At 45.7% G+C, this 22,708-nt stretch overlaps 1 protein-coding gene across 5 annotated transcripts in view; it reads right to left on the reverse strand.

Annotated features, from left to right (window-relative positions):
• Positions 1–22,708, reverse strand: part of EYA2 (EYA transcriptional coactivator and phosphatase 2) — a 261,571-nt gene that overhangs the window by 150,196 nt on the left and 88,667 nt on the right. For 4 of the 5 annotated variants that reach the window (XM_033915077.1, XM_033915075.1, XM_033915074.1 and 1 more), the window contains exon 6: positions 20,827–20,943. The exons of the other annotated variant lie outside the window; for it this stretch is intronic. In XM_033915077.1, coding sequence (XP_033770968.1) covers positions 20,827–20,943 — 117 coding nt within the window. The remainder of the gene's footprint in view (positions 1–20,826; positions 20,944–22,708) is intronic. 5 annotated transcript variants of the gene reach the window in all.

A 22,708-nucleotide genomic window follows, 5' to 3' on the forward strand; every position in this document is an offset into this window, starting at 1 on the left:
GGCATTGAGGGGGAGATATTCATAAGAACATAAGAGCTGCCATACTGGGACAGACCGAAGGTCCATCAAGCCCATCATCCTGTTTCCAACAGTAGCCAACCCAGGTCCCAAGTAACAAAAAGCACAGTTACTTACCATAACAGGTGTTATCCAGGGACAGCAGGCAGATATTCTTGACTGATGGGTGACGGCACCGACGGAGCCCCGGTACGGACAATTTTAGAGTGATTGCACTCTAAGAACTTGGAAAGTTCTAGTAGGCTGCACCGCGCACGTGCCTTCCCGCCCGACAGAGGTGCGCGGTCCCCAGTTAGGATAAGCCAGCTAAGAAGCCAACCCGGGGAGGTGGGTGGGACGCAAGAATATCTGCCTGCTGTCCCTGGATAACACCTGTTACGGTAAGTAACTGTGCTTTATCCCAGGACAAGCAGGCAGCATATTCTTGACTGATGGGTGACCTCTAAGCTAACAAAAAGAGGGATGGAGGGAAGGTTGGCCATTAGGAAAACAAATTTTGCAAAACAGATTGGCCGAAGTGTCCATTCCTTCTGGAGAATGCATCCAGACAATAGTGAGATGTAAAAGTATGAACTGAGGACCAAGTAGCAGCCTTGCAGATTTCCTCAATAGGCGTGGAACGGAGGAAAGCTACAGATGCTGACATAGCTCTAACTCTATGGGCCGTGACAGAACCTTCCAGTGTCAGTCCGGTCTGAGCATAACAGAATGAAATACACGCTGCAAGCCAATTAGACAATGTACGTTTAGAAACAGGACGTCCCAATTTATTAGGATCAAAGGACAGAAAGAGTTGGGGAGTTGATCTGTGGGGCTTAGTACACTCTAAATAGTAAGCTAGAGCCCTCTTACAGTCCAAAGTATGTAGAGCCTGTTCTCCAGAATGAGAGTGAGGTTTCGGAAAGAAGACAGGCAGAACAATGGATTGGTTGAGATGGAATTCAGAGACAACCTTAGGGAGAAACTTTGGATGTGTACGCAGAACCGCCTTGTCATGAAAGATTGTAAAAGGTGGATCCGCAACTAGTGCATGTAGCTCACTGACCCTCCTGGCAGAGGTTAGAGCAATAAGGAAGACCACTTTCCACGTGAGAAACTTGAAAGGAGTCGTAGCCAAAGGTTCAAACGGAGGCTTCATTAAGGCGGAGAGAACCACATTGAGATCCCAGACTACAGGGGGTGCTTTAAGAGGTGGTTTCACATTGAAAAGACCCCGCATGAACCTGGAAACCAAGGGATGAGCTGAAAGGAGTTTCCCATGAACTGGCTCATGAAAAGCAGCAATAGCACTGAGGTGGACTCTGATGGAAGTAGACTTGAGACCAGAGTCAGACAAAGAAAGAAGGTAATCCAACAAAGTCTCCACTGCAAGGGACGTAGGATTATGATGATGAAGACGACACCAGGAAGAAAATCTTGTCCACTTCTGATGATAACATTGCAGAGTTGCAGGTTTCCTGGAGGCATCCAGAATAGAACGAACGGGCTGAGACAACAAAGTATCATTCGAAGTCAGCCCGAGAGATACCAAGCTGTCAGGTGCAGAGACTGTAGGTTGGGATGCAGAAGGGTCTCCTGATGCTGTGTAAGCAGAGAAGGAAACAATGGAAGAAGAATAGGCTCCCTGGAATTGAGTTGAAGTAGAAGGGAGAACCAATGTTGTCTGGGCCATCGTGGAGCGATGAGAATCATGTTGGCCTGTTCCCTCTTGAGCTTGAACAAGGTTCGTAACATGAGAGGTAGCGGAGGGAAAGCATACAGGAACAGATTGGACCAATCCAGGAGAAATGCATCCGCTGTCAGACGGTGAGGAGAGTAGAGTCTGGAGCAGAAGAGGGGCAGCTGGTGATTGTGAGGAGCTGCAAAGAGGTCTATCTGAGGAGTGCCCCACTGAGCGAAGATAGACTGTAGAGTTAAAGGATCGAGAGTCCACTTGTGAGGCTGGAGAATTCTGCTGAGTTTGTCCGCCAAGGAATTCTGCTCTCCCTGAATGTAGATCGCCTTCAGGAAGAGTTGGTGATCTGTGGCCCAAGCCCAAATCTTCTGGGCTTCCTGGCACAAGAGGCGAGAGCCTGTCCCACCCTGCTTGTTGATGTAGTACATTGCAACTTGATTGTCTGTGCACAGCAGGAGGACTTGAGGAAAGAGAAGATGTTGGAAGGCCTTGAGGGCATAAAACATCGCTCTGAGTTCCAGGAAATTGATGTGATGTTTCATTTCCTGGGCTGTCCAAAGACCTTGAGTTTGGAACTTGTTCAAATGAGCTCCCCAGGCGTAAGGGGAGGCGTCGGTGGTGATGATCAGTTGATGAGGAGGTAGATGGAACAGAAGACCTCTGGAGAGATTTGAGGATATCAACCACCATTGCAGAGACTGACGAAGAGACGATGTCACAGATATGTGTCGTGAGCAGGGATCCGTCGCTTGGGACCACTGAGAAGCTAGGGTCCATTGAGGAGTGCGCAGGTGAAGACGTGCGAAGGGTGTGACATGAACTGTGGAGGCCATGTGACCCAAGAGTATCATCATTTGCTTGGCAGAGATGGAACGTTGAGGAAGTACCTGCTGACATAGAGACTGAAGAGTTTGAAGACGGTTGGACGGCAGGAACGCTCTCATGAGGACTGTGTCCAGCACCGCTCCAATGAACTGAAGTCTCTGAGTAGGGATGAGATGAGATTTGGGTAGATTGATCTCGAACCCCAGAAGTCGTAGAAACAGGATGGTTTGGTTGGTGGCCAGAAGTACTGTCTGAGATGAAGTGGCCTTGATTAACCAATCGTCCAGGTAAGGAAAGACTTGAAGGTGGTGAGAACGTAGAAAGGCAGCCACCACAATCAGACATTTGGTGAATACTCTTGGAGAGGAGGCAAGACCGAAGGGCAGAACCTTGTATTGGTAATGACAATGATGGATCATGAAGCGGAGGTACTGTCTGGAGGCCAGATTGACCGGTATGTGAGTATATGCCTCTTTGAGATTGAGGGAGCATAGCCAGTCGCCCTGATTGAGAAGAGGGTAAAGAGTGGCCAGAGAAAGCATTCTGAATTTCTCTTTGACCAAGCATTTGTTGAGATCGCGAAGATCTAGGATGGGTCTGAGATCTCCTGTTTTTTTGGGGACTAGAAAATAACGAGAGTAGAATCCCTGTCCCTGCTGATCTAGAGGAACCTCCTCTATGGCGTTCAGAAGGAGGAGGGATTGAACCTCTTGAAGAAGGAGGGAAGACTGAGGAGTGTTCAAAGCAGACTCTTTTGGCAGACCTTGGGCAGGAAGAGTCTGAAAGTTGAGAGAGTAGCCGTGGCGGATGATGTTGAGGACCCACTGATCCGAGGTGATGGTTTCCCAACGGCTTATGAAATGAGTAAGACATCCTCATATGGGCAGCAGAAGATGGGTAGATGGTGGGTTACTGGCTATGTCCTGGAGAATCAAGTCAAAAGGATTGTGAGGATTTCTGTAGAGGAGGAGGCTTCACTTGTTGTTGCTGCTGAGCTGGTCTAGTGTTTTGCCTCTGTTGTTGCCTCTGACGCCTGGGTTGTTGAGGGGCCGGTGGCAGAGGACGAGCCACAAATCGACGTTGGTAGGCCGATTGCTGGCGAAAGGGCCTGGTGGGTGGGGGTCTTCTTTTTTGTTTTGAGGAGAGTATCCCACCTAGTCTCATGAGCTGAGAGCTTTTGGGTAATGGAGTCCATGGATTCTCCAAACAGCTCATCCCCCAGGCAAGGTGCATTAGCCAGTCGATCTTGATGATTGACATCAAGTTCTGAAACTCTGAGCCAAGCCAGTCGATGCATGGCCACTGACATAGCCATGGCCCGAGAGGTCAGCTCAAAGGTGTCATAGATCGATCTGACCATGAACTTACGAAGTTGTAAGAGTGATGAAGAAGATTGGCGAAAAGCAGATCTTTTTCGGTCAGGGAGGTACTTTTCAAAAGTGGACAAATTCTGAATGAGATGCTTAAGGTAGAATGAAAAATGGAAAGCATAATTCCCTGATCTATTAGCCAGCATCGCATTCTGATATAACCGTTTGCCAAACTTATCCATGGCCTTATATTCTCTGCCAGGAGGGACAGAGGCGTACACACTAGCTCCCGTGGATTTCTTTAAAGTGGATTCCACCAAAAGAGATTCATGAGGGAGTTGTGGTTTGTCAAAGCCCGGAATAGGTATGACCTTATATAAGGAGTCCAGTTTGCGGGGAGCTCCTGGGACGGTCAAAGGTGTCTCTAGATTTTTGTAGAAAGTCTCTTGTAGTATATCATGGAGAGGCAATTTTAGAAATTCCCTTGGAGGCTGGTCAAAATCCAGTGCATCGAGAAATGCTTTGGATTTTTTGGATTCAGCCTCCAAGGGAATAGAGAGGGAGTCACACATCTCTTTAAGAAAAGAGGTGAAAGAGGTTGCATCAGGCTTAGAGGATGGATCTAAAAGAGAAGGATCCTCGTCCCCTGATGAACACTCACCCTCAGAGAGAAGAGGCTCCTCTGAGTCACCCCACAGATCAGGGTCCCTTACTTGAAAGCTGCGGTCCCGGGACTCCGGTGTGGAGGGTTCTAGGTGTCGAGTTATGCGAATCGACTTACCAGACCTCTGGGAAACGGTACCGGGAGATGTGATAGGCTGTGTCGGTGCTGAAGTTTGCACAGCCTGGTGTAAGGACCTGGGTTCCGGCGCTAAGATCGGCATGGATACTGATGAAGCCGAATGCACCGGTACCAACAGAGTGGATGCCGATAAAAGAGGCTGTTCCACCGCCGGTACCGGTGGCTCAGACCGGACCGGGACTGGAAGGCTCGGTTGCAAAAGAGCAGGAAGGAGCTGCTGTAACTGCTCCTTGAGCTGAGCCTGCAGGACGGCGGCAATTCGCTCATCCAGGGAAGGCACCGGTACCGCTTTTTTCTTCTGCGGTACCTTCGGTGCCGCTCTACACTCCGAAGAGGAACCCGAGGTCGAGGGGCTCACCTCAATCGGAGCGGAGCGCTTCCGCGGGTGCCTCGAGGTCGGCAGAACTGGGCTCGCTGCTACTGAGACCGGAGGACGCTCCAGCGGGGAAGGCTTCTTAGCCGGCTTATCTGAGGAATGCGACGCCGGCGCAGTGTTGCGCGATGTCGATGAGGTAGGTGCCGACTGCGTCGGTGCCGAAGTCGGAGCCGGTGCCGCCGAATCCGACATATCGGTACCAAATAATAACCGCTGCTGGATCTGTCAGTTTTTTAAGGTTCTCTTTTTGAGAGTGGCACAGCGGGTGCAGGTGGACGCTCAATGGTCAGGACCCAGGCAGTGAAAGAAATGGGCCTCGCGCACCGCTGGCACTTCTTAAATCCGGGTTGGGGGGGCATGAACGCAAAGACGGCTTCTGTCAAATCGAAGGCCGAGGCCTCGATGGTGGCAGCAGGCCCCGCCGGGGCGAACCCGAAAAAAGAAGAAAAAAAGAAAATTCTTTTTTTTTTCTTTTTTTAAAAGAAAATAAGAAAAAGAAAAAAAAGGGGAAATAACAATTTCCAAAACGGTTTACGCGAGCGGGAAGGCGAAAAGAGAAAAAGGCAGTTGAAAATGCGTCTTCTTAGCTCCGCGGAAACTAAGAAACTGGGGACCGCGCGCCTCTGTCGGGTGGGAAGGCACTCGCGCGTGCGCGGTGCGGCCTACTAGAACTTTCCAAGTTCTTAGAGTGCAATCACTCTAAAATTGTCCGTACCGGGGCTCCGTCGGTGCCGTCACCCATCAGTCAAGAATATGCTGCCTGCTTGTCCTGGGATAACAGATGTTATGCTGCTTATCCTAGGAATAAGCAGTGGATCTCCCCAAGCCATCTCAATAATGGCCTATGGACTTCACTTTTAGGAAATTATACAAGCTTTTTTAAACCCTGCTAAGCTAACTGATTTCACCACATTCTCTGGCAACAAATTCCAGAGTTTAATTACACATTGTGTGAAGAAATAATTTCTCCGGTTTGTTTTAAATCTATTCCTTAGTAGCTTCATCGCATGCCCCCAGTCCTTTCCACTCCACTCATTCTTTTATAGACCTCTATCATATCACCCCTGAGTTGTCTCTTCTCCAACATTAAGAGCCCTAGGTGCTTTAGCCTTTCTTCATAGGGAAGTCACCCCATCCCTTTTATCATTTTCGTTGCCCTTCTCTGTACCTTTTCTAATTCCGCTATATCTTTTTTGAGAATTGTGCACAGTATTCGAGGTGCGGCCGTACCATAGAGCAATACAAGGACATGATAATATTTTCATCTTTGTTTTCCATTCCTTTCCTGATAATTCCTAACATTCAGTGGTACTGCATGATAAAATGCCACTGAATATCCCCTCCTGAGGCTCTCAATGCGAGTTAAACAAGTAAGAGCCTCTTTGGTTTAATCGCTTTGAACATCGGGTCCAATATTTACAGCCATCTCTAGCAGTTCTGGGCAGCCCACTATTAAACGTAAAATGAGACAGTTCAAAAACAAACAAATCAGACTCACATCCTTAAAACTCTGAAACCGATTAACAATAGTTTTAGTTGAGGATCCAAGATGGCCGCTGCCTATGCGATCGGGTAACGTGCATCCAACCCGAGCTCGTCGACTGTTTTACTTTATGCTGGTGACAGCTGTTTCCAGTTTAACTACATTCCTACCTGAACGCAATGCCGAAGAGGAGAGGCCGGAGCACTGCTGGTGCCTAGCAGCGCTCAGGAGGGCCGACTCTCGGCAACATTGAGGACTTGCTCCGGAGGATGCAGGGAGCTGCGTCTACAACTCCAGAGGTTAGCCCGCTGAGGATCCCGGGTGTGGGCCAGACCGGCGGGATTTCTCTTGGGCCAGATATTACTTTCAGCCCGGAGATTAGAGCACCGCCTCCTCCACCACAGATAGCCAGTTCTCCCAGGGGCGAGGAAACTCCGAATGAAGGGGCAGTCCTATCCCCAGAGGCAGATTCAACACCAGGGAGCCTGGGAATGGAGATCCCGGTTTGGGTAATCTCTGAAGAGGACTCTGTGGAAATTACAGCAGCAGGAGGAGGTTTGACCCAGAAGGAATAGAGCCATGGATATCTTAAGGAAGTTGAGAGACTATGCACTTCAATACAAGTTTCTTTTGGGAAAGGCCTGCTGTGGTGACCTTAGAAGCCCTTTGGGACCTGGTAGCAAATTTTGGGAAGACAATTAGCCCCAATTTCCAACAAATTGAAAATAAACTGATTCACCATTCAGAAGAGATAGAAAAATTAAAAATGGACATGACTTCTTCAAAAAATATACTTCAAAAGATTCAGCAAGACATGGCTTCAGTAAAACAACTTCAGGAAACTATAATTAAAGATAATTTAAATCTTAGAAGAAAAGTAGAGACATTAGAGAACCATGCGCGTATTAATAACTTGAGACTGATAAATTTTCCAAGAGTAATCATGGTTTCACCTAGAGACATGCATAGGAGATATTTAACAGAAATTTTGGAAGTTCCGGAGGGAAATGTTCCACCATTCTCTCAGGTATATTATCTCCCCAGAAAAATTCCACATCAACAGCAACCTGAACCTACTCAAGGATAAGCATTAATTATTACTGAAATTTTGGAGAAATCAGACATGGAGGTGGCAACACCAGCAACATTAGTTGTTACATTGGCTCTATCTAAACTAAACTAAACTAAACCTTAAGTTTATATACCGCATCATCTCCACGGAAGTAGAGCTCGGCACGGTTTACAAGAACTTAAAAATGAGAAAGGGTAGGAAAAGGTTTACATAAGTTTATAAATCGAGTGGAAAAGTAAGGGAAAAGAAATTACATGTTATGGTTATTGAGACTATTTCTTAGGAATAAACAGAAGGAATTTCTTGGTTGTAAAATTCAAATGTTCCCTGATGTTTCAAGGGAAACGCAAAAACGTAGGCATGATTTTCTTCTTTTAAAACCAGGGGTCATCTCACTAGGAGCTACATTTTACTTAAGACACCCTTGTAAGTGCATTGTTCAGTATCACTCAACTAATTTTTTGGCTATGTCCCGTCTGGACAAGGATAAAATTCAATCTTGAGGAAAATAGTGGCTTCGTTCCCGATGTATAGAACAGCATTACTTTGATGTATTGATTATATCTCTTCTTATTTCTTGCCAATATAATTCTTGGATCTAAAGAGGACTTGAGCTAATTTCACCATAATAATTCTTCTTGTAATTTTACTTAACTTTTGTTAAGTAAGGATTTAATGTTTAATGATTAATATGCTTTGGTTAAATTTGCTTTCTGTACAAGTTATACTTGATAATATAGTGAAATCAATAAAAATACTTAAATATTAAAAAAAAACAAAACACAAAACTCTGAAACCAAATCCATACTCTAAACCACAGTTCTTCAACCGCCGGTCCGTGGACCGGTGCCGGTCCGCAAAAAAATGTTGCCAGTCTGCGAAGGATTCGGGTCCCCAGCCACAGCAAAAAGTGCCGGCGTCAGCTGACTTGCAACTTCCTGTTGCCGTCGCTATGCCGACACTCCTGCCTTCCACCTCCTACTCCTGCCGCGTATGTCTCCGCACCCCCAGACAAGCAGGGGCAGCTTTGTGTGCTTTTAACTTCGGCACACAGCTGCCCCTAAGCAGTATTTTAGCCGCGGTTTCATGAGGCAGCCTCGGGGCCTTTGATAGGCCGGCCCACATCGCATCATCAAAGTGGGCCGGCCTACCAAAGGCCCCGAGGCTGCCTCATGAAACCGCGGCTAAAATACTGCTTAGGGGCAGCTGTGTGCCGAAGTTAAAAGCACACAGAGCTGCCGCTAGCCTACATAGAGGAAACATTTGCTGGAGAGGGAAGGAGGGAAGGGAGTAGGGGTGCTCCTGGACAAGGGAGGGGAAAGGGCTACTGCTGACAGGGGAGAAGGGAAAGGGAAGGGAAGAGAGTTACTGTTGGATAAGAGGAGGAGGAAAGGGAGAAGGGGTACTCCTGGACAAGGGAGGGGAAGGGGCTACTGCTGACAGGGGAGAAGGGGAAGGGATGAGAATTACTGTTGGATAAGGGGAGGAAGAAAAGGAGAAGGTACTACTGGACAGGGGAGGAGGAACATTGGAAGGAAACAGCTGGCAGGGAGATTAGAGGAGGGGAAGGAGTCAGGATGGAATGGAGAGATCATATGAGGGAAAGGGGAGAGACAGAGGAATGACAAAGTAGAAAGAGATTGATGCTGGGAAGGGGGATCAGATGAAAAATAAGGAAAGAGGGACAAAGATGCTAGATCTGGTGTAGGAGAGAGGGGCATAGAAAGAACGCAGATACCATATGGAAGGGGGAGGGGTAGAGGGCAGACAGTGGATGGAAGAGGCAGATGCTGGATTGAAGAGACAGAGGGCAGACGCTGGATGGAACAGAGTGAAAAGAAGATGAAAGCAGAAACCAGAGACGACAAAAGGTAGAAAATAATAATTTTATTTCTATCTTGTGATTAGAATATATCAGATTTAAAATATGTATCCTGCTAGAGCTGATGTTAGGCATAACTGGGGAGTGCAAATCCCAGGCAGTGCATCTTTACCTTCCAGCTGGCTTAGGGCTCTCTCTGACCAGGAGGCAGTTGCCCTAGTTCCACTCCCCTAACACCATTCCTGCCATGTGTGACTGTGGTATTCTGTTAGCATGATATTTGTGTAGCATTCTGTAATAATTTGGCTTATTCAGTTTTCTTGATAGTAGAGGGGATATATGTGACGGGGAGGGGAGACGGGGGTTTTGTTGATCCTTGCCCTGTATTATTTATATTTATAAAATGACAATTGTACAGAATATTGTTTCTTTTTATACTTTAATAAAATATGTTCAATATAAAATCATAACTATTTGGGGCTTGTGCGGATGGGATCAGATGGTTAATGGGACAGAGCTCGTGGGGATGGGGCGGCAATGGGGTTTTTAAAAATTTCAGTCTTATTAGTTTGCCGGTCCACGAAATAATTATTTTATTTCCGCCGGTCCATAGGTGTAAAAAGGTTGAACACCGCTCTAAACAATAAAAAAACAGACAGACATATAAATCAAAATTCAATCTATAAACCGAGACACTACAAAGCTCTCTCAAAAAGACAAGTTTTAAGTTCTTTTTCTAAAACAGTAGACTCTGTTAACCGGAACTCAAGCAACCAGAACTCTCAAGCAACCAGAAAAAAAATCTAAGAAATACACGTAAAATAAAAATGAAATGATCAATTTTTGATGGAAATTTAAGTGTAAACTTGGCATGCCACACCTGAGTACGCCCAAGCTTTGCCTACCACGTGCCCAATTTATGGTATGGCATAGTATGGGGTATAGTATTAGTTAGGCCTATTTTTAATAGTAACTCTCAAGCAACCAGAAACTACATTTATCCGGCATCTATCAATCCCCATGTGTGCTGACTGTACAACAAGCTGCCTTCAGATTTTATCTAAACTGGCAGATTACTCCAAAGATCTGGACTCGGAGGTGCATATCATCCTACTGGCTAGAACTAGTTTGTTGAACTACGCCCGGTGAAGGGACATTCAGGTTAAAAACTGTTCACGAGAGCAAAAACAAAGGTACTTTATGTGGATAACTTCAGTTTAAGAGGCAGTGAAACGGAGAAGCAGAACACAACACACAAAAGCTTAGGGCTCAATATTTAAATTATTTACCCCCCTGTTTGTTTTTTTTAAATCAAGCTATGCTAGAAGCTTTTAGAATAGGCCGGCGAGGTAAGTGCTCTGAAGCTCATAGGAATTCAGCGAGCATCAGAGCCATTTATCGTACCATCCCGCGCTAAAAAGACCTCTAGTGCTGCTTGATAAAAGGGGGTCATTAACTAGGCAGGAGATGCTCCTACTTGGTTAAATAACATGGGTTTTCAGCAGTACCATCCAGTTTGGGGCTTTAGCTCCATCTTGCTGGTGCCACAGCAGTGGAGCCAGGATTTACCCAGCTAGAAGCAATTTTTCATCCGCTAATCAGGTAAGTTCCAGGTTAAAGACAGGACGTGGCTTTTGAAGACTGCGAGGTCGGCTGCGCTGAGTAATGAAGGGAAGAAGGAGAAGCTGGGCCCACCAAACAATTAATCCTACCCTGTTCACAGGTGGACAGTGCATATATGACTTCTATGCATTTTCAGAAAATACATGAATTTGGGGCTAATTAAATCATTAAGTTGATAATGCTACAGAGTGCACCATAAGTTAGGGGTCAATTAGGCACCGAACTATAGAGAAGATAACAGCAGATAATGGCACCAAAACAAGAGCGAAATGACAGCTAACACACAAATGTAGATTTAGCTGCTATTCTGGGGGCATCAAAATGTTCACACGCACAATTGCACGGTGGGAGAAGCATCTGCTTTACATAACTCCCACATTTATACTGGTGCACTTAAGTGATAGTTACATCAACCATAGACATGTTACAAGTAGGTGCATCTAAATTTGGGAGCGTATCTAGGTACCTGCGTTAGTATTCCATAACCAGGGCCGGATTTAGATTAAAAGAGGCCCTAGGCTATTCCACTTATGAGGCCCTTTCACCTCCCATTTTTAAGTTTGTAAATTACATGAGAGATAATAAAATACATCATTACTGTGATATATATCAATATGTTAAATGAAACATGTTGTTATTGGTACTAACCTTTATAAAAAATGTTACATGGATAATAAATTAAAAAAAAGTCAAAAACACTTATTTGGACATTTATTCTCAGCACCATATATAGTACTTGTAACAATAACTAATCAAATATAATACACAACATTGCCCCTTCCTATGTCCATAGTGCTCCCAGTGCGTTCTTCCTCACCTCACCCCCCCTCCGATGCTAGCCTGCCTGCCTCCCATCCCCATCCCCCTTCCACTGAAACCCCCCACCCCACCCACCTCCCCGATGCCAGTCTGGGCCGCCCTGTCCTGACGGATCCAAGTTTTGCCTCTCTCCCCGCGGGGCAGGAGCTATTTCCGGACTGACGTCTTTCCCTCCCCGATCCTCCTCCCAGGGTGAGAAAAAGAAAGTGAGAAGCCGAGTCGGTGCCCCGTTGCGGCCGGAGCCAGTTCCGATCCCGAAGCGTAGAATTTCTCCTTATTTTCAGTTCAGTGTTTTAGTGTTCACTGTTTTTAGAATAGTGCAATTTTAATTTTGCTAACAATTTGAATGTAGGCCCCTCTTGATCTTGAGGCCCTAGGCTGAAGCCTAGTTAGCCTGTAGGAAAATCCGGCCCTGTCCATAACAGATTTAGCACGCAAACACACCATTATAGAATACAAATTTCTGGTGCCTAAGTTTTAGTGCTCTTTACTGATTTAATTCCTAAAGAGCCTGATACAATTTGTATGAAACAGGGAGGGGGGGAGGTGAAGCAAAGGGCACTAATTCCACAATGGCACTGGGGTAAGCTGGCACTAGGGGTAAGAACACTAAGGTAAGTTGGCAAGGGCATGCCTAAGTTTAGGCATGACCATTTATGCCTCGCCAATGACAGGTGTAAATGGATGGGCCTACATGCGCCAAGTGACAATGTATCCTATCGGCTACGCATGTCATTTGAAAATACACCCATGGCCCACACATTCTCCGCCTTTGTATATGCCCCCCCCCCCCTTGTAGTTATGCACTAGAGCAGCGTTTCTTAACTCAGGCCTGGTTTTCAGGATATCCAAAATGAATATGCATAAACTTGATTTGCATACATTGCCTCCATTATATGCAAATGTCTTTCATGCATATCTGTTGTGGATATCCTGAAAACCTGATTAGAAAGGTGGGTAATCCAGGCCCGAGTTGAGACACACCGCACTAGGGCAATTGCCCCCCAATTCTATATAAAGTGTCTAAAGTTGTGTATGGGCATTGGTATGCATAGGCAATGTGCATGCACAACTTAATTAATTGGCACCGATAATTGGCAATAAAAGCCTTGCAATTTATTTGGCATTAATTAAAAATTAAGAACATAAGAATAGCATTACTGGGTCAGACCAATGGTCCATTGAGCCTAGTAGCCCGTTCTCATGGTGGCCAATCCAGGTTCCTAGTACCTGGCCAAAACCCATGGAATAGCAATATTCCATTCAGAATCCTAAAGAATAGCAAGATTCCGGAATCCCAAAGAGTAATAAAATATTCCGGAACCCCAAAGAGTAGCAACATTCCATGCTACCGATACAGGACAAGTAGTGGCTTCCTCCTGTGTCTTTCTCAATAACAGACTATGGACTTTTCCTCCAGGAACTTGTGCTCAGCTTGGAAAGCGTGATTCTATAAAAAGCATGCAGCAATTGCAGTGCGCCAATTTGAAAAGGGGGCATGGCCAGGGGTGGATTGTGGGCATTCCTAAAAGTTCTATGCATGGTTATAGAATACATCCGATGCACGCCTAACTTAGGCGCTGGCATTTAGGTCTGATTTTAGTTGTCCTAAATGAGTGCACCTTACGTGATGCACACAGGTGCTAAACATAATTCTATACAAGGTAGGCGCACCTTGTAGAATCGCGCTAGGCGTTGTTCTATTTGGCACTGATTTTTTTAGGCGCCATATATAGAATCAGGCCGACGGTGCATAACTGCAAGGGGAGGAGGCAGATAACTTAATGGTTAGGTCTGTGTTTTTACTCTGATTTTAGTATGATTCTATGTTGTCTTTGGGTTTTTTTTTCTGTTTTGTGCTATGCTTTAATTTTGATGATTTTTAGAGAATGACAGGGTGACAAAATTCATCACTGTTCCCATCCCCGCAGATAACCGCGGGAAATAATCCCTTGTCATTTTCTAGTGTGTATTTCAACCTCGGTCCTTCTACACCAGCATTCTTCAACGCAAAGCTTGTGGGTCAGTGGTTGTGGCCAGTCATACTCTGATTCTTATGTGAGCCAAGGATAATGAAGCCATTGTGACATCATTGATGTGATTGGCTCTTAGGCACTGGTGGAATGAGGCATTATGACATCACAATATCTGCTCTGGATACCAGAGACTGTCATTCTGTAGTGTCTGCTTCAACCTCAGTCCTTCTACACCAGCATTCTTCAAAGCAAAGCTTGCGGGTCAGTGGTTGTGGCCATTCATACTCTGATTCTTCCCTCTCTCCTTAAAGAATGACATGAAGATGGTTTCCCGCGGTTATCCGCGGGGACGGGAACGGTGATGAATTTTGTCACCGTGTCATTCTCTAATGTGTATTCCACCTAGAAGAGGATAATAGAGTGGAATATAAATATTGAAATTAAAAACATAAATACCAGTTATTGGCGCTTAGGATGCATGCATGTCTAGATGCGAATGAATAGAATAACATCCTGAATTTAAGTGTACTGGCTTGGTGACCATATTCGGTACCTCTAGCTGCATGTTTTATGTTTAGGGAAGGGGGACTTGGATTCTGCCTCTCTGTGGCTTTGGTATTTCAAACCGGTGGGCACTGGAGGATTAAGTGACTTGTCCAGGGTCACAAGGAGCAGCCCTGGGATTTGATCTCACAACCTCAGGGTGCAGAGGCAGCAGCTCTACCAGTGAGCCACAGCCCTTCCTGTTTAGCTTAACTCAGTCACCACGCAGGTTGAAAAATGGACCGACTGTGGATTATACGCTACGGCTATCTACAATAGAGGGGGGAACGGTAAAAACTCCTTCCCAAAAACCCATCCACCCCGCTTTCTGCGAATCACAAAAGGGAACTGAAAAATACGTGGGCAGGTTAGAAAAATACCAGCTCTTGTCGAGTTAAAACTTTAAAACTAACAGTACATTTTGTTTATTAAACCGAAACGCAGGTCAGTGTGGACATTTTTCAGGCAGGCTCGATGCTTAAGCCAAGAACAATATACCAATAGCAGATATAACAGCAAAACAACAGCGAGATTTATTCATTCTTGTCCTTTCGGTCTGAGGCCTAAAGTAATTCTGACTTCCTGAGACATGCTCTGGCATAGTCGATTCAGATTATTATTTTAAAAAATCTCCAAAACAAACAAACGGCGATTGGTCCGATCCATTTGGATGCTTTTTTTTTTTTTCTGCTTCCTTTCATTCCTGTAATTGTTTTTGGCTATATGTGATAATGTGTTACATCTGTGGAGTGACTGTGCATGCATGATGCTAGAAAAATGTATGTCACATAAAGGGCACGCTCTCAAAGTCAACATTCACCGAAGCTCAGCCAGATGGATCGGAGCCTGGGCCACCTGAACAAGGATAATTGGGGAAAGCAATCCCAGCTTTGCCTTGTTTTCCCCAAGAAGACTCAAGCAAGATTTAGAAGAAAGAACACATTATGGACTGAAACGAGGGCTGGAACAGGACCACCCCGAATCGAATTTGAGAAAGTAACGAGGTTAGCTTGGTTGGAAGGAGACACCAGCACCGTTAGCTGTGGAGAATCCCCCATGCGAGTGAAATCGGTTATGCACTCAAGGTCAATTCGAGAGAGGTGTTCTTGGACCGATAACCCAGAGGCTGCTGCTTTTCTTCATTTTCAAAATTTGATAAATTGTGGGCCCAATTCTATATATGTCGCTTAAAAAAAAAAAAATCAGCGCTGATTAGTTCATCGCTAAGGGTGATTCTATGAAATTTAGGCGCACTGTCTGGAATCACTAACCTTTAGGCGCACCCAATTTAAGCCAGGGTTTTCTTGGCCTACATGCATGCGCCTAAGTTGTGCGCACAACGCCTAAGCCAAAAGCCCGCCCATGATCTGCCCTTAACCATGCCCGCTTTTAGGTAGGCGCAAACCTCTTTGTGCCGTGCGCCTAGCTTGCCATTAACTCCAATCAATGCCAATTACAAGATGTTACTTCCCAATTATCGGCACCGATTAAGCTTATCAATTAAGTTAGGTGTTCTCTTAGACTCCTGCAGCTGGCGTCACGATTGTTGCAGTTGTCTGGGTCTCAATGCATCTGGGCAGGTAGAAGCAAAGCTTCTGCCATCATGCGGTGGCTTTCTTCAGGGTGAGCTGTGAGGTCTGAAATTTGCCTTTATCTATAGTGGGTCCTCAAACTTGATTGGCCGGGGCTTGAGGCGACTGAAGCAGGAGAGTCCGTCGGCCACGCATTTGAATTTTAGAATTCTGCAGACCTCATAGCACACCCTGTAGGAAGCCATAGCTTGATGGCTGAAACATCAGTTCTTCCTCCCCAGATGCAACAATGAAGTTAAGCATCTACGAAAGCTAGACGAACCAATGGAGGCATCTAGCTTTGAGCAACCTTTACAGAATTTGGGGGTGTATGTTTTACCAGTTTGTAGATGTTCTTTTTTTGTAAATTTGGAAAAGGGCCCACCGTGGGTAGAATTGCTGAAACACGGCCAGGTAGGATTTTTGATTAAGCTTACACGTTATTGATGTTAACCATTTATTTATAATTTATATTCCGCATATCCTACAATTCTATGCGGATTTCAAATTATTCAGGTACTCGAGCATTTTTCCCTAACTGTCCCGGTGGGCACCCACTCTATCTAACGTACCTGGGGCAATGGGGATTAAGTGACTTGCCCAGGGTCACAAGGAGAAGTGTGGGATTCGAACCCACAACCTCAGGGTGCCGAGGATGTAGCTCTAACCACTGCACCACGCACTCCCACACGCTGCCCGATGTTCAAAGCAAACTATGAATCTGAAAACAGCGCTGAATACATAATTTTCAAATAAAATTATATAGATCACATCAGGCTATTTAAATCATCAAATGGCTAGATACTAATTTCAGTCTGCTAGCCCAGTGTTTCTTAACTCGGTCCTGGAGCACCCCCTTGCCAGTCAGGTTGTCAGGATATCCACAATGAATATGCATAAACTTGATTTGCATACACGGCCTCCATTATATGCAAATTTCTTTCATGCATATTCATTGTGGATATCCCGGCAACCCGACTTTGCTAGCCCACCATGTTCCTTCACCCTGAAATTCTCATTGTTTTCAGATGACTTGAGCTGGTAGCACTGCACTGCTGTTGAAATGCGAGAGCAAGCACTTCCTGAATTTGGTAGCCTGGTCCCTAATGATTGCAAAGGCTCCTGCTGGGGGGCCGAGGAGGTCATTTTGAAACCTGGGAGTTGCCAGGGCAGAAGCATCTGAAGATTGCTCCTGCCCCCTCACTACCCTAAAGGAAGATCTCCCAACAGATGCTACTGGTTTGGAAGTACGAAGTTCTTATTCATGTCTTGAGAAGGAGCTGGGGGTTCATAATAATGGCTTAAGAAGGGTGATTGGGATGGGGTGGGGAGAAGGCATCGTGAAAGTGCCATCCTGACTAGGGTTACCAGACTTGTCCTCCTTTTGAGGACAAGTAGGGGGTCTGGACGGCTTTTCAAAACCCGGCACTTGGTATGGGTTTTGAAAAGAAATCATGTCGGGAGGGGGCATCCGTGCATGCAACACGGTGACATCGCGCACACATGCACGCGATGCCATCGCATGCGCGGATGTCTTCCAGCCTGACGAACAGGCAGCAGGGGACGGAGCTGGTGCGTAGCAGGGCAGGGACGGATGGAACTTGGAGGGCCTGGAGGGTGGGTCTAGGGGTTCCGGATTTTACTGACGTAAAATCTGGTAACCCTAATCGGTGTCAGGTCAAAAGCGCGCCGGGACAAAGGCGCGCCCAGACAATTGAGCGCAGCACGGAGGCGCGTGCCGCTCTAAATTACTGTTTTTAGGGCTCCGACGGGGGGGCGTGGGGGGGAACCCCCCCACTTTACTTAATAGACATTGCGCCGCGTTATGGGGGCGTTGTGGGAGGTTTGGGAGGTTGTAACCCCCCACATTTTACTGAAAACTTCACTTTTTCCCTGTTTTTAGGGAAAAAGTTAAGTTTACAGTAAAATGTGGAGGGTTACAACCCCCCAAACCCCCCATAACGCCGGCGCGATGTCTATTAAGTAAAGTGGGGGGGTTCCCCCCCACGCCCCCCCCCCCCGTCGGAGCCCTAAAAACAGTAACATAGAGTGGTGCGCGCCTCCGCGCTGCGCTCAATTGTCCGGGCACGCCTTTGTCTTTCACGCCGTTGTCTATGAACCCCCTAATCTTCTAAAAAATCTTCACGTTACTGTGGTGAGGTATATGCAATGTTCCTGGTTGCAGAAACACAAATTAAAATTTACTGCATGAGTCACTAATTCGTAGTACAAAGGTACAGCAAGGTAGTGACCGTTGACGGCACATTTTGTTGTGGTAAAATAGCCTGATTATTTTCAGTTTGAAGATTGCTATAGGTGTGAATAGATTTGAAAATATAATCCGCGTGGCTTACCTATATTCAACCAAAATATGTTGCTAGGAATGCCTACTCCAAGTTCAGCTAAAATTACATACATTGCAGAGCACCACTCATAGTTTTTATTACATTGAGGAAGGATGGACAGTTTTTAGACACCTGGATAACGCATGCAAATCATTAGTTAATTATGTAAATGACTGTCCCGCTAGGCTGCAAAATTCAGAGTTGTGTAAGAAAAATTATGCACTGGAAACTGCAGCTGAAAAAAATAATTAATATTCTTTCTAACCCTCCACATCCCAGGACAGATCTTGCCTGTGCAATGTACAACCCCCCCCCAAAAAAAAACCCACCATGAAATGAATCCCTCCAAATATCTGGTCAACTAGAAAGTCCAGGGATTTTTTTTCAAATAAATGCAGGTTGGATTGATTATCAGCCCCATTGTGTCTAAATAAAGTGATTTAACAGGACAGAAACAGTTCCTGACCTGTTAAATCTCCTGTTCAGGGCTAACCAGTCTTTTTCAGAGGCACTTAACCAGTTAGTGGAGTGGTGGTATGGTTTAGTGGTTAGAGCAGCTGTCTCAGCACCCTGAAGTTTGAGTTTGATTCCCACTGCAGTTCCTAGTGACTCTGGCCAAGTTACTTAACGTGTCATTGCTCCAGGTACAAAATAAGTACCTGTGAAATATGTAAATGGCTTTGATTGTAACCACATCCTTTTTACCCTTTAGTGAATCAGAAAATGACTGGTTAGTGCTTAAAAGCAAAACATACAGGCAGTCCTCATTTTATGAACATCCGACTTATATTGGACTCGTACTTACGAACGGGGTCCTGTTCTAGCTTCGGTGTCCCAATGTGCCCCTCTCCCTCCCTCCCTCCATTCTGCCCTAAGTACGTGCCTCCTTCTGGCGGGTGTTTACCTTCTGGCCAGCTCCCTCCTTCCAGTCGCAGTCGTTCCTCTGCACAAAGCCGTGGGCAGCGGTTCCTATGTGTGTCCCGCGGCTAAGCCAGAAACCTTTCCTCCGACATCAGAGAGAAGGCTTCCAGCTCAGCCGAGACACCAATAGGAGCTACTGCCTGTGGCTTTGTGCAGAGAACGACTACAGCTGGACGGAGGACGGTGCCGGCCAGATGGCGGCACATACTTGGGGCACAGATTGGAGGGAGGGAGGGGGAGAGAGGGGCATGTTGGGACATGGGAGGGAGGAAGATGGGTGCGTTGGAACTTGGGAGGGAGCACAAACCGGACAAAGGATGGAAGGAAGGAGGGAGGGGGCATGAACTTGGGACACAGAATGGAGGGAGGGAGGGGAGCATGAGTCATAAGATGGAAGAATGGAGGGAGTGAGGGAAAGAGATGATGAGGTGAGGGAGGGAATAGGAAGGGAGAATTGGGTATCTGAGTGAGAGGGAAAGAGAGATGGTGCACATGGGGAGTTGAAGAAAGAGGTGAATTGCTGGGCATAGGGAGGAAGAAAGAAATATTGGACATAGTGGTGGGAGAGGCGTGAGATACAGATGCATGGGGAAGAGATAAATGAGAGGGAACAGGGGGATAGATGGAAAGGGATGAAAGAGCAGCCTCAAGGAACGTTTATACCAAATCAATCGTCCTATGTATATACACATATAATACTGGGTTTACTATTGCAGCCAAATACACCATATTTACACACCTCCTAAGGAGGTTGGCCATTTCAACTAAATATAATCTATTAGCACAAGCACTTACTGCCCCCAAATTCTAGGCGCCTACATGGGCCAAAAAATAAAAAAATAAATTTTTAGCTCATGGTTTGCATGCACAGATCCAAAACTTACCATAGGACATCTTAGCAGAGGGGGGCCAAATCTGGCTCACAGTGTAATTATATTTGGCCCGCGAGCAAATATCAAATGTCTACTGGAGCTGGCCCGCCGGTAGACAGTTTTTTGACATTGTTGATGCCCAGGTTCGCACACTTTGGTATGTACAATTTCCTCTTTTGATCCCCCCCATCACCCTATTGAGCGTGGCCTACATTTTTCACCTGTGCCCTCGTTTTTCCTCAATTGTAGACATTTTTTCAATAAATATCAAGGCTGGCCCGCAACTTTGTCCAAGTTTTTAATTTTGGCCCACTTGTATTTGAGTTTGACCCCCCCCACTTTAGCACATCCCACCGTAATCCATTTTAATTTACGTTAAGTACTTACTCCAGCTTAGTGAAAAGGACCCCCAAATATTTGGAAGGATTCGTTTCACGCCATTTTTATACATTGCACAGGCAAGATCTAGTGGGAGTGAGAAGGAACACTCATTTTTTTTCAGCTGTGGTTTTCTGTGCATAATTTTTTACACGGCTCTTAATTCTGCCATGTACCTTGCTAGCAGGACAGTCGTTTACATGGTTATCTAGTGATTTGCAAGGATAAATCACGGATAGTGTCACTGAAAATCTCTACCGACTTTGCTGGCATAATAGACTGAAGAACCACACAGGTTCTAGTTTGCGAAATCCAGCTAGCTCCTGGTACTTTAAGAAGGCAAGAGAACCAAATGCTTATAAGTGAAAGATGACAAAGAAACCAGTGTTACTGACCATGCATCTGATAAGTGTATGGTGCTTGGCCTGGAGAAGGGGTACTGAAACTGGAACCATAGCTAAGGAAACCACTCTGTCCAGGAGAATGGCTGAGACTATCTTCTGTTTTGATGCCTAAGAAAGCCAAAAATAAAAAGGCAAAATTAAAAAAACAAAAAAACAAAACCCCAACAAACATTTGCATTAAGCATGTGTTGCTCAACAGTAAAAAAAAAATAATAAAAAAATAATAATAATCTAAATACACATTTTATTTGAAAATGTTAACTTCAGATCTTTGTTTCCACATTACAATTGTTCCCTGCTGAAATCTCTTCCTTAAGACTGGGGTAGAGTGATGGGGAGGGGGATGGGAATGAGGAGGGCTCAAAGCCCTTCGGAAAGTATACCTGAAAGCAAGTTCTTCATGTAAAGGTTAGAGGTTCAAAACCTGATGACCCGCCAGCTAGAAAAAGAGGTTGTTATATTGATGAGCCTCTCAAGAAGGGGAAAAATCCTCTGCATTCCTATTTTGAAAATCTCTTCCATTATTCCAAATTTATTTCACATACTATAGACCAGGGGTCCCCAAAGTCCCTCCTTGAGGGCCATATCCAGTCGGGTTTTCAGGATTTCCCCAATGAATATGCATGAGATCTATGTGCATGCGCTGCTTTCAATGCATATTCATTGGGGAAATCCTGAAAGCCCGACTGGATTCAGCCCTCAAGGAGGAACTTTGGGGACCACTGCTATAGACTCTGCCTGTTTTTTTAATGTTTTGCTGTGGTCCTCACAGTAGGACGCTTTGGAACAGTGGCGTAGTAAGGGGGAGTGGGAAGGGGCAGCCTACCCTGGGTGCAGTCTTCCTCTTCCCCGCTCCTCTCCTTGCTGCGCGCGCCCCTTGCATTCTCCCCCCCATACCATTTTTGCGCAAGGTGGGCAGTATCAGAGCTCTCTCTGACGTCACTTCTGGGACCCACACCTAGGAAGTGACATCAAAGGGTGAGCTGACGCGGACATGGGCAGCATTCACGCCGGAGAAGTTTAGAAGATATGTGGAAAGGGAAGGGGGCCTGCGCATGGCAGGGAGAATGGGGAAGAGGGTGGGGGATGGGTATAATGTTACACATAATCAACGGAAGCTCCACCGTACCACTTATTCTCCTCGACATGGTCCTCTTTGCCCAGAAACCTCTACAAGCTCCAGCTGAACCTCCCCTCAACAATAACCTCAAGTACAGATGCATATTCAACACCACATTCACATATATTGATGCAAAAGCATGGAACAGTCTCCCAACAACCTTCCGATGTGAACCAACCTACCTCATGTTTCATAAGAAACTAAAGACCTCTCTCTTCAACTCCATATACTCTACCGACAATTAACTCTCGGACCCAACTCAGTGCCCCCTATCTCAGCAGTACCTCTGTGCTACTCAATAACTGAACAATTCCCATCTCCCTATAGAACTGTATCTTCTCCTATTTTGTTTGCAATGTACCAATTTGTATACCCGTAATTTCAAACTGTAAGTCGCCTTGAATCTGTTTGGACATAGTGCAACTCAGAAATTCCAGACTAGATTAGAAAAGGCAAAATTACCACAAAATGGTTCCATTTTCCTGCAGGCTAAGAATGCATTAGGACTTAACACCCGTTAGTAATAGGGTCCCTACGATAACAAGTCAAGTAGGTACTAGAACCTACAACATAAGAACATAAGCATATAAAAATAGCCAAACTGGGTCAACCCAGTATCCTGTTTCCAACATTGGCCAATCCAGGTCACAAATACTCAGCAGAAACCCAAACAGTAGCAAGATTCCATCCAAAAATCCAAAGAACAGTATGATTCCAGAATCCCAAACAGTAGCAAGATTCTGGAACCCCAAA

The sequence above is a fragment of the Geotrypetes seraphini genome, chromosome 11 (assembly GCF_902459505.1).
Source record: "Geotrypetes seraphini chromosome 11, aGeoSer1.1, whole genome shotgun sequence".
NCBI classification, from domain to species: Eukaryota; Metazoa; Chordata; class Amphibia; order Gymnophiona; family Dermophiidae; genus Geotrypetes; species Geotrypetes seraphini.